At 59.4% G+C, this 14,667-nt stretch overlaps 1 protein-coding gene across 2 annotated transcripts; it reads right to left on the bottom strand.

The window, feature by feature from the left end:
• Positions 1–1,032: 1,032 nt before the first annotated feature.
• On the bottom strand, positions 1,033–13,772 carry LOC142003809 (CD276 antigen-like). 2 transcript variants are annotated; one of them, XM_074981099.1, is made up of 6 exons: positions 13,703–13,772; positions 6,023–6,513; positions 4,924–5,111; positions 4,034–4,381; positions 2,335–2,628; positions 1,033–2,094 (listed from the first exon to the last, which is right to left on the bottom strand). In XM_074981099.1, exons 3-6 carry the CDS (start codon positions 4,976–4,978, stop codon positions 1,847–1,849), a joined length of 945 nt encoding a protein of 314 aa, XP_074837200.1. In that variant the 5' UTR covers positions 4,979–5,111; positions 6,023–6,513; positions 13,703–13,772; the 3' UTR covers positions 1,033–1,846. The 2 variants fall into 2 exon arrangements, with proteins under 2 accessions (XP_074837200.1, XP_074837201.1); XM_074981100.1 differs by lacking the exon at positions 6,023–6,513 and having other exon boundaries at positions 13,703–13,731.
• Between the last annotated feature and the right edge of the window lie 895 nt (positions 13,773–14,667).

The following is a 14,667-nucleotide window of genomic DNA, read 5'->3' as shown; positions in this document are numbered from 1 at the left end:
CTGATCTGCTCTGGGGCTCGCCTCCAGGCACACTCCACCCCTTTTATCTGGGGCAGCCCCCTCCTCCCGCATTCCCTTTGCCCCGTCTCCCCCGTGCCTCCTGCAGGTGGCTGAACAGCCGACAGCAGCAGGCTGGGGGTGGGGCTGAGCTGCAGGTTCTCTGCTGGGTGCTGAGCACCAGCTGTTTTCACCCTGTGCTGGTGCCGAAGCTCCCAGCCCTCACAACCTGGGGAAGGGTTATGTCTCCTGAGCCCCCTTTGCAGCCCACAGAATTCTGGGATCTTTTCATCCCCCCTGCCACCCCCACACCCACCCCTTCCACCTGGCAGCAGACAAAGCTGGGGATCCAGCCCCAGCCCCCACGGTGCTCTGGGGCGGTGGTTTTTGATGGGTGTGCCACGACCCATGGGTGCGCTCCGGGAAGTCTCCAAAGGAGCCCTGAAAGCCCAGCCATTTCCCCTCCTTGCAGCTCTTCACAGAGCCGCAGCGAGGGGAGGTGGCTGAAATGCTGCTTCCCCCATCCAAACACACGGGCAGGGAAGCTGCCCCCGCTCCCTGTGGCAAGGGAGAAAGGAGGGAGCCCGTTGGAGCTGGGAGGTGGTTTAAATACCCTGTCCGGGCTCCAGTGAGCTGGTGCAGAGGGGAGCCGGCCAGCTGGAGCCACCACCTCCACCCATGAATAAGCCTTTGAAAACGCGTCTGCACTCGCGGTTGAAGACGGGGGCTCGGTGGCGGCTCTGAAACGCGAATGCATTTGATCCTTGCGCAGCTTGTGTTCCTCACTGCTAGGTTGCAAAACTCTCGAGGAAGACCATAACCGGAGTAAATGTAAATCCATGTGATGTTTCTGAGCAAATCGACTCAGCTGAGAAATGTGGCAGGGCCACGGAATCGTTTCTCTCAGGGCGGTGGGCCAGGTTCCTGAAAAGTTTGGGAACCACAGTGCTAGATTGCTTCAGGGCGCTTCCGCTCTCAGAATCCGGTGCCAAGAGACCAGATTCACGAATTTTGAGGCCAAACCAGAACAGATTTAGTAACATTAATAATAAATAACACCTCGCTTGAACATGCAGCAGCTCTCATGGCAGCACAAAGACATCAGCAGTAATAGCCCCATTTTATAGATGGGGAAACTGAGGCATTTCTTCCCAATTGCCCGGAGCAAGGAAGACCAATAAGTCTGACGCAGCCAAAGACTCGTGCAAGTCAACATTCGAAACCTCAACACTTGGAGCTTCAGCTCACAGGCCTGTTTTCTCCAACAGAAACGTATAGCAAGAATGTTTAACATAACCAAGCAGGACATCCTATCAAACCCAGACACTCAACGCACAGGTGGGGGAGAGGCGGACAGGACAAACCCCAAGTGCCAGCTGCACAATTGGCAGAGCTGGACAGGACAAGGGCAGCCAGAGGAACAATCACAGCTGCTCACACAAGTATTGGGCAGCCAGGGATCTGCTACAGGGCTGACAGGTGGAGCCCCAGCCTCGGTTGATCTGGCAGGTCTGCCACAGCTAGCTGGGCTCATGCACTATCCTGGGCCAGGGCTGCCTCTACTCCCAGAAGGGGTGTTGTTGCAAAAGGGGGAGGCTATTCGGGGGGCCCTGGTTGGAAAATACAAGAGCCGGAGTCCTGGGGCAGGACTGCAGCCCGAGACCCCTCAGTGACTCCGCCAGGGGACAAGGTGGGTCTCCAAGCTCTTGGCCTAGGGCAGCAGGCAGAGGGGCTTGGCCAGCTGGTACAGCCAGAACAGTGGGATTGTCCTAGCTCCCTCTAGCGCTCAGGTGTCAGGACCTGACAGAGCCCATGTGGCTGATGGTGGCTGCAGCTAAGCCCCAACTGATCAATCTGCATCAGTGCTGCCTGGTTGCTCATTGCCAGCGGGGCCGGCTTCTCCTGAGCTGGGGCTGGCTGGGACCGGACAAAGGGCCTCTTTCTGCTCCTTCTCAGCCATCCCCCTGGAGTTGGATTCGACCGGGCGCTGGTGGAGATAGTAGAGAAACGCAGCGGCCAGCAGGACGAGGAAGAGGCTGGCGGTGCAGAGGACAGCCAGGCGGATCCCCAGGCAGGAGACTGGGGAATCCAGGAGTTCTGCAGCAGAGTGAGGGGATCAGGCCATGGCACAGTGTGGGGGTTGCCCCTGATGGCAGCTGGGACGAATGCTCAGAGAAAGGGGTGGGGCCCTAGGGCGCTGGCAGGGCAGATCCACCAGTGGGGTGTGGATGGGGAGGAAGGATGGGGCTCCCTTGTTCCCACTGGGCTCCCCCCATCTTCAGGGTCCCCAGGGTAGCACTGCTGCTATCTGGACACTCCCCACCTGCCCTGACTCACCTGGGCTCATCTCCACGCTCAGGAACCGGGTGATCGGCGTTCCCAGCGTACGAGGGCTCAACACGAAGGCCAGCCGGGCACGGCGGGTCGCAGGCGGCACCATGACCCAGCTGGTGACGTGGTAGAGCCCCTGCTCATCTGCCGACTGCTCTGTGGCGCCCTCTGCCGTGACGTTCCCGCCTGCCTCGTCCAGCCAGTACAGGGTGGCCGCGGGGTACCCGCCCCCGGCGCAGGCGGTCAGGCGGACTCCGGTGCCGGAGATGCTGACAGTGAGCTGGGGCTCGCTGAACGGGGCTGGGGGCAGAGACGCGGCAGGGGGTCAGGGAGGGGCTCGCAATCGGGCCTCCAGGCGGAGTCTGGCCCTGGGCTGAGAGTTCGGCTCTGGCCACACGTCTGGAGTTTCAAGCGCTGCCGCAGGGCTGGGCGAGATGTCTCCCAGCACTCCGGGTGAACCGCCTCCCCTGGGGGAGCAGCTCCCAGCCCTGGCAGCCTGCTTGCACCAGCTCTGTGCAACCGCTGCAGGGGGTGTAGTCACACTGCCTGCTGGCTGCAAGGGGCATGGAGCCCCATGGCGTTAGCCAGGCCCACAGGCGGCTGTATGCAGCTGCGTGCCAAGGCCCCACCAGTATCAGGCCAGGTCTCTCCCGCTGCCCCACCTGCTAACCTCTGTGCACCTCCCAGGAGCATCGCTCTGGCTGGCGCCTGCTGCGCATGGGTGTGAGCCGGCAGTGGCTGAGTGCTGTGAGGGGCAGGGCAGGGCATCCCCCGTGCCCAGAGGGGAGTCCTTCCTGCCAGGGGCTTGGGTGTGGACACATCAGGCCAAAAGTCGGGGGGGGGGGGCAAGGAAGAGGTCCAAGCCCCAGCCCTTCCCACACCCCAACCCCTCTTCTGCACCCTACAGCAGGGCTGGGCAGACTGTCCCACAGCCCAGTCACATGCCTGCCCCATGCCGCTCCAAACCACCAGGGGCTGGAGCCTGCATGTGTCTCTGCAGCGTCCACCCCAGGGGGAAAGGGGGTCTTGTGCACTGCTCAGCCCCAAGCACGATGCTTCCAGCTCCCACTGGCCTGACGCTGCCTCCTCCCTGGGTGCATCCCAGGCAGGGAAACACAGGCTGGGCCCAGCTGCCAGCTGCAGTAGCCAGGGAGGTGCCCAGGGTAAGCGCCTCCCAGTGAGAGCCTGCGTGTGACAACCCCACCCTCCCACGCCCCAACTCCTGGCCCCAGATCACAACCCAAACCCTCTGCACCCCCCACCCATGTGAGCAGGTGTAACTGGCAAATGGGGACGTGGCGGGACGCTGGCCATGTGACCTACCCTCCTCTGCTCCAGGCCCTGCTTCTCCCTGCCCCCCCCGCCCAACCTCTCCCCTAGCCACGCGGTGGGGAAAACAGAGCAGTGGTGCTTCACTTCCTCTGCCCTTGGCAGTTAGTGCAGGGCTGGGTGACTGACCCTTGCTGCAGGCCCCAGGCTGCCCTGCCAGTCCCTCCGGATGTCCAAAGACTCTGGCCCTGCCCTCCCCACTCCTGCCTGGGGCCATCCCTGCCCTGAGGCCTGCACCCCCACCCTCTGCCCCAACCCTGAGCCTCTCCTACACCCCAAACCCCTCATCCCAGGCCCATCCAGACCCAGAGTCTTTACAGGGCAGCATCTGGACCCGCTCTGGCCTATCCCAGGATGCCGTGTGCCCAGCACTCACCGGTCACTCTCAGCTCCCAGCGCTCAGCCCTGCTGCCCAGCGCCGAGGTGACGTGGCAGAGATAGACGCCCTCGTCCTGCGTGCGGACGGCCCTCAGCACCAGGGACCCGTTCCCCTGGGCCAGCCCGTCTGCATCCAACTGGGTCCGGTTCCTATAAGCTGCGTTCTGTGTTGCCAGCTGGTCCTTCCCATAATAGTAACTGTGAACCACCAGGGCCTGTGCCCCCACCAGCTCCTTCTGCCAGGTGACGGTCAGGCGCTGGAGGTCCATCCTGGGCTGGGACGGGAAGAGGCAGCTCAGAGTGACGTCCCCCCCGAACTGAGCTACCACCTCAGATACCAACTGTGCTGCAGGGAGGAAAAAGTGCAGTTATCAGTGAATTTCAGGGTCTGAAATTACCTATCCCAGCAGGGGGCACTGTGGGGAGCGGGGTGGGGGGCAACCTTCGGCCTCGGAGATGCTCCTGGCTACTTCAGACCAGTTAGGCCCTGCAGGGGGCGCTGTGGGGTGGGAGCGGGAGTGCCAGATGTGGGAGCAGCTCTCAGCCAGACCCAGCAGGGGGCGCTGTGAGGAAGGGGTGGGCTGGCATGCCAGCTGTAGGAGGCACTCCTGGCTAGGTCCAGCAGGGGGTGCTGTGGGGCATGGGGCAGGAGTGCCAGATGTGGGAGGAGCTCCCAGCTAGATCCAACAGTGGGTGCTGTGGGGCATGGGGCAGGATTGCCAGTTGTGGGAGGCGCTCCTGGGTAGATCCAGCAGGGGGCACCGTGGGGTGGGAGTGCCAGTGGTAGGAGGCACTCCTGGCTAGGCCCAGCAGGGGGCGCTGTGGGAAGGGGGCGGAGCTCACTGCAACTGTGATCCCCAAGGTACTGTTGGTGACATATCCCCTTACCTTCTCCCATGGACAGAACTGAAAAGTGCAGCCAGTACACAAGCAACGTCTTCATAGCTGCTGCTGGCGGCAGGGACGACCCCGAATGACTAAGGGCTGGGATTCAGGAGTCCTGTGTTCAGCTCCTTGTTCTACCACAGACCTGCATGTCAGATGTGGCATGTCCTCTGTGCCTCAGTTTCCCCCATCTGTAACAAGGGAACACCAAACCGTCCTGTGTCTCAGTTACTGCTGGATCCCTTCAGGTGCAACTGGCACATGAGACGTCAATTCGTCCCTCTAAGGATTGTGCCCGGCCTTGTTCTTTTCAGACTGTTCTGTGCCGAGGGAAAGTTCTTAAAAGGCCCAGTTTGTAAGGTCATTTTCACGCCAAAAGGCAATTAGTGGAGTTACATTGGGTGGGGGGTGCAGAATCAGGCCTGGGCCTTCAAACAACCCTTTAACCCACTGGGGGCAATCATTTCTGCTGGGGGGCAGTCCAAGGTTTTGGTGAGTGGTTGAGGGCTCTTCTGCGGAGGGGGTGTGGGGTCTGGGATGGAGGTTGCAGCACTCCACCAGCACTGGGTGTGCAATAAACTCTCCTGCTTGCTTCATACACGGTATCCAGACTTTGCTCCAACAGGCAGCTTCCCTGCCTGGCTCAGCCCCACACACTGGTCCCAGCAGCAGACAGCTGGGGCTGGCCAATAGGAGATGTGGTGGTGGTGCTATGGGTGTGGCCAGCTCCAGCAGGCAGGGAACCGGATCCAACGACTCGACAGGGTCACACGCCCTACCTTGCCCCACCCCTTTGCCGCTATCCCACTCTTTGTGCCTCCCCACATCTCCCTGAGGGATCAGTCACTCCAGGGCTGACCCTTGAGCCTCCCGACCCCGTTTCCTACCACAAGCTCCTTGCATGAAGCCCTTCAGGCCAGACGCCAGGAGAGCTGTCAGGGAATGAGGCAAACGGGGAGCTCCTGCCAAGACTCAGTACAGCCTCTTCAAAGCCCAGACACAATCATCGCTTACCTAGAATTCATCCTCTGCAGGGCTCAGCCCAGGGCAGCAAAGGAACAGGCCCAGGGACCCCTCCCGGCCATGCTCAGCTGAGACTCACCTCGGCTCCTGGTTGCTCTGTGAGATCCCCTCCGTGGTCACAGCAGTGGCAGACTGGTGGCTTGGGTGGGTGGGGTGCTTCCAGCCCTGGGTTCTGGGAACAACGCCTGAGCTGGGGGTTCCCCAGAGAGCCCTGAATGGAATCTCCCCCAACCCCAGTGGCTCCACAGCCCTGGAGACATGGGTGGCTGCTTACCTGTGCTGGAGAGGGGCCAGGATTCTGGCTCTGCGCTGGGAGCCATGGCTGTGGAGCAGGAAGGACTGATCCTGAGCAGGACCCCAGGAGGTGGGGCTGAATCCTGGGGAGCTTTTCCCTGGCTTTTATGGGTTCTCAGGTTCCGGACACCTGGGGCTTGCTCAGAAGCAGCTGGGTGGCCAGCTGGCACAGCTGCAATACCTCCAGCTGCAGCCTTCGGAAAGGAAGCCAAGCAGACGCACTGGGCCAGAGAGGGAGCAGCCGCAGGTAGTTGGGGGACTGTGGAGATGTAGCACCTGGAGAGGGAAGGCCGGTGCTCTTATACGAGCCGCTAAACTCTCCTCCCAGGGGCTGACGTCTCTGTGGCCCTCATCCCCTTGGTTACCGGCTCTCATCCCCTCATGCTCCACATAGCAACAGCCTAGGCCAGACCCGTCTCTGCACAACCACTTCCCGAGTTTACCTGGGCAGCAGCTGGCGTCTGCAGGTTGAGAGCGCAGGCCAGCGTTGGCTCATCTGTCGCTGTTCCCCAGGGTGGTGAGGCAGTCCTACAGGTGAAACCGCGGCAAGAGCCGGCCCTAAAGACCAGCGACTCAGGGACAGACCCTGCATCCACTCCACAGAGCTCTGCTCTGCACCACATTCCCCTAAACCAGGCAGTCAAGTGCACATTAAGGGCCAGGTTGGGCAGTTGCTCAAACAAAGCAACTGTATGCCTGGCTGTATCCGCCCGGGGGTCTCCAGCAGCGTCCTGCTGTGTGGGGCACAGCGAGCGTGGCCCTTTCATGGTTTCAAGTTCAAAAATGCTTTCCTGTTGATCTTTAACCCACTCGTCCTGTCGCTGGGAGCAACCACGCCTAGGAGGGGGATTTTAACAACAAAAAGGAAAAAAACCCTTGGAAAGTCCCTGAGAACAAGGAGTAGCTGGTGGGAAGGCTGAGGGCACCGCTCAGTGCCTGAAAAGTTAAAACCTCCAACCCTTCACGGAGGGGTTTGGCATTGGCTCACCTGGAGACAGCCCCCTGGTGCTGAGCCCCAGCTGGGGAGAGGATTACCCTGGCTGCCATTAGACTGCAGAGCAGGTGCTGGGGCTGGATGTGAGTGAGTACCTGTGGATGGAGATTTCCTGGGGGATCCCCGGCCCTGAAGGGAGGGAAGACCCAAGAGGCGCTGGGCTGAAGGTGCAGGTCAGCTGGGTGGGAGTCCAGGGAGGTAGAAGGAAAAGGTCAGGTGGAGGGAATTTTGCCAGCTTGTCTTAGGGTCCCTGGCCTGGAGTCCATGCAGCCAGTAGGTTCCCTGCCAGCCCTGTGGAGTGTGCAGCCAGCCCAGAGGAGCACAAGGACAGGAGTTTGGGGCTGATGATACTTCCGAAGGCCCCCGGAGTGGGACACAACCCTGACCTGCACACTGGCCAAGTGGCAAGTGTTTGTGGCAGGTGCAGACCCTGCGTGCGAATAGCTGCTATGCCTCACCTCACCAGCAGGGGGCGCCAGCCACAAGGACACCCCACCCAGGGAGCAGGAGCCAGAGTCAGGGGTCCATGCTGCAGAGGAGGGGGAACCTTTGTCTTAGAGGCTCGGGGGGGGCATTTCACTGTCCAGCCCCAGGGCCACTTGTACAGACCAACAGGTGGAAACGCCCCTGCTGGGTGAACTTCCCCTTCGGCCTCTGCCAAAGCCACCAACCCCCTTCCCAGCCGCGCCAGCACTCGCTTGAGGGCCAGACAGCTGCTGAGGCTATGGCATGACTGGCATGGGGAGAGGCGAGGGGTGGCTGCCCATTTGGGCACCACCTGCTCTACGCGACAGCTGCAGGCGGTCGGCGCTGCTCCCACACAGCGCGGCTGTACGTGGCATCTGGTGCTGCTCCCCAGTTACGTGCCCCAGGTCCCCCGAGAACAGCCGGCTGCCCAATGCTCCCTCCGGCCCCATCGTCTCCAACAGCGCCTGGCCTCCACGGGAAGGCACAGAACAGGGCCACTTTCAAGTATGCTGTCCCCGGGCAGCCAGCTCCAGCTTCTCTCCCTCTGGGTCTCCCACTTGCAGCCTGAGCAGTCCAAGGCCCCCGGGGTGGCACTGCCCCACCCTGGCCTTGGCAAGGGCATCGGAGCTATTGTTGAAAGGCAACACCCACCACACACCACCTGCAGCTGCCTGGAGGTACCCGTGGGGAATTCTTAGTGCAGCTGATCTCCGCCCTTGCCAAGAATCCTGGTCCTTCCCCTGACCTAGCAGCCAGGCCCAAAGAGCACCCAGCCCTGTAACAAAGGCAGGAAGCTGCTCCTATCCTGCCCGCCCCACTCCCAGCAAGCCTTGCAGCGGCGACCTACAAATACCAGCTGCCCCGGGAGCTGCTTTCCTAGCCCCTTTCTTTTTGGCCGAGGTGGAGCGGTCAGAGTCAGGAGGCAGCAGGTGGTGGTGCTGTCAAATGTCTTCCAAAGGTTGTTTGGTTTTCAGTTAGGTTTTGCACTGGAACATGGAGCCACTCCCGTTTAACCCGCGTAGTGCAGACTCAGACTACAGCAGCAGAAGGGGTTTTTGCCCTTGGTACAGGTAACCCACTCTCAAAGGGGTAGCTTACACCATGCCTTTGTCTACCAGAGGGGTGTGGTCAACACAGCTGCAGCACATAGGTTGTGGCTTCTTCACACCCTGGAGTGCCTTCACTACCTGGACCTAAGTGTGCGAGCGAGAGGCCAGTCTTGGGGAGATATGCAGCACCGTTACAGAAGGGTGGCTGGGAGCCTTGCAATTGCGTGAGCTGCATGTCAGTTCACTCTCAACCTTGAAACTTTTCAGCGAAGCCAAGATTCCCCCGCTGCAGCTGCATAAAGGGGGAAAAAAAGGCCAAATCTCAGGATCAGATCCCAAGAGAGTCACCAGCCCTGAGCCCCTGTGAGGCTGAGTGCAACCATCACAGCTGGGAAACAACCAGGCAAATCCAAAGAGCCCAACACAGAGTAAATAAAACCAGCCAAATGTGGTTTATTGTAAGCCAGTCTCCTGGCTCAAACAATGCCACCATCCAATGAGCCAGTGCCTCATACAGCTCGTTGTGATCCATCTGTGTTGGGGTGGTCACAGGAACACACTAGGCAGGTCTATGTCCTGGCCGGTGAGTGCTCGCTTGGTGGGATCCCTTTGGTGGGCTGGCCCCTGAGGCCACACACAACTCAGCAGGGACAGCCCTGTGGACTCCATAGCTCTGAGATGACTTCGGGCCCTAGCATCCTGGCCAGGCTGGGACACTCAATGGGGTGGGGGTGTCTTAAGCCTGGGCTTCAGCCCAGCCACCCAGCCAGGGCCATCCACTCTGCTCTTTTAGCCCTGCACTGCCGGCCCTAGTCAGGTGCCCCAAGCCCTAAAACTCGGGGCCATGGACAGAGAGGGGCTTAGCTGTACCTTCCATCTCCCATTCACTCCCAGCTGCACGCTCTCCCCACAGGCCAGCCACAATACCCCGCTTTGTTCTCCAGCTGGGTTTGGTGGTGCCGCCTGCTGGCAGTGTGCCCGATAATCTTTTCCATCCATGGGTGGAATAAATTTTGTTACAGGCACAGGCAAATGTGCACCACCAAGATAAACTCAGGCTGTCCACTCTGTGCGCTCTGACAATCAGTTGAACAGCACCTGAATCTCTCCTGGGCAGCTGCCCAAGCACTGAGCTGACAGGAAACACTGACTGCTGGAATTTCCAGTACTCTGTGTTGTTGCTCAGTCCCTAGGGAGCTCACACAATCTCCCGCTCATCTCCGTGTCGGGCTCAGTTTCAACCAGTTCTTTAAAGGCTCATTCGTTCTGCCACGGCACACAATGCACATCCCCTGTTCTGCTCCAGGAGCAGGGTTCACCCTTTGGCACCGAGGGTGCAGCACTGCTAACTCCATCAGGAAACTGAGGCACAGATCAGTTCCAGAAAGATGATTTTCTGTAATCCTTCTTTGTCACGTCTGCCGTGCCTAAAACGCAGATGGGTTGGTCTGCATTGCTGCAGCCCCAAGCGTATTGGCTGCACAGAACTCCCTTGGGGGAGCTTTTCAGGAGGACGGCTGGCCTAGTGCCTAGGGGGCTAACATGAGGCAGGAGACCCAGCTTCAACTCCTTGTGCTGCCCTAGACCTCGGGGTCTGTCTGCTGCACCATACAAAATGCTGCAATTCCTGGGGGAAAGGCAACGTCACATGAGCTCCTGCTGTAGACAAAACAGTTCCCAAGGAGCCGGGGGGGACTTTTCCCCCTGCAGGTGGCATCAGCAGGACGGATGTGGGAACACTGCACCCACGGGATGCTGAAAAACTGCAGATGGGCAGGAAAAACCACAATTATTTGAGGCCAGAAAACTCTATGTGAGAGACAGGCTTACAGAACTCGATCTTTTTACCATCTTAACCCCAGATTGAGGGGTAGGTGATCCCAGTCCATAATGGGGGAAACCCCCAGGGGCTAACAGGCTCTGGAGTGTAGCCCCGATGAGAACTGACGGCTGGGAGCGCAAGGCAGACATGCTCCAGTCAGCAACCAGGCCCCCATTCTGAGCAGCGACAGCGGTTAGCCAGAGGATCAAATTCCACAGGAACATGGAGGATGCGCCATCCCTCCGGGAATTCAGGGCCAGGCTGGATGTCTGCAGCGGGGACTGGATGAGGTCCTCTGGTCTGTGCCAGGCAAGTGCAACTACATGATCCCAATGGGCTCTTCTGGCCTTACTCTGTGGGATCAGCTGTTTTCCTTCCGTTACCGTTACCAATCCCACTCTGCCACCAGCAGAGCTGGGCTCAGCAGTCTCCTTCTCACCAGGATTAGAGCAGACAGACAGATGCTCCACCGTGCACAAAGGGCCTGCGTTTAACACCATCCAGTCATTACTGGCAGCAGAGCTAGAGCCGCCCCTACCCTGCAGCTAGTGCCAACAATTAGTTCTCTTCCTGAGCAGGGCAGGTGTTCCCTGAGATGTGGGGCTTTCCCTGTGAGAGGAGCCGCCCATCTGCCCAGAACACCAAGAGCCAGACACATTGGACAGCTCCTGGTTTTAAAGAGCACAGACATTACAGGCACTGTGCCAATCATCTCTCTTACAGGAAACAGGGGAAATGGTGGTTGAGACCAAACTGAACAGACTAATAGTTCCTAACTCTCACGTATCATCCTCAGTCCTCACAATGCAGGTGAGGATTGGTCTCCCCATTTCACAGGTGGGTGAACAAGGCAGAGGGAGCACCTGGCCCAAAAATCACGCAGTAGTTGAGTGCCAAAGAGCCGTGAATACAGCACAGGTTGCTCGGCACTCAGCTTGCTGCTCTAGACGCTGTCACCGACAGGGCTCACCCAGAGGCAATGACTGACAAAGGCTAGAGTGAAAATCCCAGCCGGGTGAGAGGGGATGGTGCTGCAACATGGGGTGGGTGTCCTTGCAGGCCCAGCAGAGCATCACAGCCATGGACGCCCAGAACAGAAGGGACCATTCTGCCTGTCTAGTCTGGCTACCTGCCCAGCCCAGGCCAGAGAACCTCCCCCATGGATGCAGCCTCCAGCCCAGATCTGATGGTTGAGCTAGTGCACAGGTTGTAGAGACAGATGCCCGTTGTCTATGATTCTCTGATCATAAGATGTGCATTGAAAATCTGACCTGGAAGGGACCTTAAGAGGTCATCAAGTCCAGTCCCCTGCCTCACGGCTGGACCAAGCACTGTCTGTATCATGCCAGTTAGATACTTAGCCAAGCTGCTTTAAGTATCTCCAATGATGGAGATTCTATAACCACCCCAGGCAATTTATGCCAGGGTTTAACCACTCTGACAGTTAGGAAGCTTTTCCTAATGTCCAGCCATAAACTTTCCTTGCTGCAATGTAAGCCCATTGCTTCTTGTCCTATCCTCAGAGGCCCAGGAGAATAATTTTTCTCCCTTCTTTGTAACCCCTCTTTTAGGTACTTGAAAGCTGCTGTTACGTCTCCTCTCAGTCTTCTCTTTGCCAAACTAAGACAAACCTGTCTTTTCATCTTCCCTCACAGGTCATATTTTCTGGACTCAATCATTTTAGTTCTTCCCTGGACCCCCTCCAATTACTTCATATCTTTCCAAAAATGTTTACAATTCAGCCCCTGGCAGAGGCAAGCACCAAAGACAACTGAAGGGAAGGAACAGCAGCCGCATGAGACAAGCTGAAGTGACTGGGTAGGTTGAGTTTGAAAAAGAGATTAAGGAAGATATGACCCAACATCCCAGAAGCCAAAGGACAAACACAAGGGGCTGTCCAATGCAGACAAACAACATGACACTGACAATCTGGCAACACAAACAAGATGCAGAGAACAAGAAACTGCCCACAAACAAGGTGATGCATCAGTAGTAAAAGGACGCCTCCAACAAATACGCTCATCAGTGGCAAACTGAGTCGCTAACCCAGCGACGCCAGAAAAAGAAGCAGAAATGTGCCGGCCAGAGCGTAGCAAACAATCACCGACCAGGGAAAGAAACACCCAGGAAGGGGAAGATCTTTATATCCACCCAGACACCTGGACGAAGGAAACAACAAGAAGTCCTGTGGCATCTTATAGACTAAGATATTTTGGAGCATAAGCTTTCGTGGGCACAGACTCATATCACATGCATGAGCCAGGATACCTTGAATGCAGACCCCACCTTTCCAGCTGCTCCCATGGACTAACCCTGCCTCACACCCAGCCGTAGGGAACCCCATGGGTTAAACGCCCCCAACCTCGCAGCGCCAGGGAGTCCCCGGGATTTTCTCCTCTGGTTCAATGATTCTAAACCTGCTCCATCCTGTAGGCCCGCCCACCCAACCAGCAATGATGCAGGTCACACCTACACAAAGCAAGTTGCAAACCCCCACCATCCTACACACACACACACACCCTCCCTCCCTCCCCCGGGATCGGAGTGGAGACACAAACCTGCCATTGTTCTCTGGACCCCGCTTTGCATAGATGCAAACAACGACAGAAGGTGCCTGGCTCTGGCCTTGTCTAGTGGCCCTTTCGCACCTGCCTGGGGGGGACCGGGGGGGGTTCTGTGCCAGGCTCAGAGCCAGCCTGGCCTTCCCTTTGCTGCCCCCCAAATCCCCCAGGCCAGGGCAGCCTGGAGCAGGTCAGGCAGCAAGTGCAGGCCCCACTCCCCGGGCAACGTGCACCCCTGTCTGCTGGGAGCAGAACCCTCTCCCCGCAGTGACCAGGCCGGTACCAGGCTGCGGGAATGGCCAGTCCCCTCCGGGGGCCCATCGCAGCTGGTACCTGCCCTCCGCTTGCGCAGCCCCGGCTCCCGCAGCCTGGTCTCCACTGCAGCTCCAGGGCGTGGCCCTTCGCGGGTGAGCAGCTGGTGGGGCGGGGGAGGGGTTAATTAGCTGATAGCTGATAAATTGCGGGGGGGGGGGGGGCATCCCTCTGCAGCTTTCGCAGCTCCAGGCCCCCAGTCCGGCCACCCCTCCCCCAGCTGCTGCCACGCGCCCCTCCCGCAAAGGGTGAATTCTACCTGCGTCAGTGGCCGCGCTGGGGAGGGCGCTGGTGGCCGGGGACTGCGCGGGGGACCCCGCCCGGAGCAGGTGGCGGGGGGTTCGGCGCAGGGAGGCCGGCTCAGGCCGCTGCACCTGGTGACGAAGCAGCGGGAGGGGGGATTCTTAGTCTTGCACGAGCTGCGCGTGCCTCAGTTCCCCCGGGGGCCGCGTGTGCACGCGCGGGTTTGCTGTTGCACACCAGCGAGTGGGACCCCCCCGGAGGTGGGGCCCCCGGTAGTGAGTGGGAGACCCCCAGGATGGCAGGAGAGGGGTCCAGAGCTGGTGGTCGGTAGGTTCTGGCCCATGGCAGGATGGGCTGAGGAGAGAGGGCCCTGGCAGGGCTGCCAATGGGGGGAAGGGGGCAGTTGCCTTGGGGTTCTGGTGATTTAAAGGGCAACCCCAGGCCCTTTAAATGGTTCCTGGAGCCCCACATGGCAGGGTCGGAGCTGCACTGAGGGCTGCCTACCTGTACCCCACCCCCACGGGGGGCCAGAGCCCACCAGTGAGCAGGACCCGCCGAAGTGTTGCCAGCCCTGGGCACAGGCCATCAGCCGGGACCAAAGTCTAGACCACCAGGCTGTGTAACCACAGAAAGCCAGACACCCTGTTTCCTGCTTCGCTGCCCTGCCCTGCCCACTACACGCGCCCCCTCCCTGCACTCTTCCCCAGCCTCACTCAGCGGCAGGGGGTTGGGGTGTGGGAGAAGGTTTACGCTCTGGCTGGGGCGGCAGGTGGCTGGGGGCGGGGAGCATGGGTCCCTCTAATTTTGTTGATCCCTGCACAGAATAATTTTTTTGTCTGCACCAAGATATGTGGATGTGCACCACCCATAGAAACACATGCTGCCGGCTGTGGCTGCTGGGTGGCACCAGAATTTCTCCTGGGAAGCTGCCCCAGTGCTCGGCTTCCAGAGAACACAAGCTGGGGCAGGTGTTTGTGGTGC

The sequence above is a fragment of the Carettochelys insculpta genome, chromosome 30 (assembly GCF_033958435.1).
Source record: "Carettochelys insculpta isolate YL-2023 chromosome 30, ASM3395843v1, whole genome shotgun sequence".
In the NCBI taxonomy this organism is placed as follows: domain Eukaryota; kingdom Metazoa; phylum Chordata; order Testudines; family Carettochelyidae; genus Carettochelys; species Carettochelys insculpta.
The sequence above is the reverse complement of the archived record's forward strand: the minus strand, read 5'-3'. Positions and strand labels throughout refer to the sequence as shown.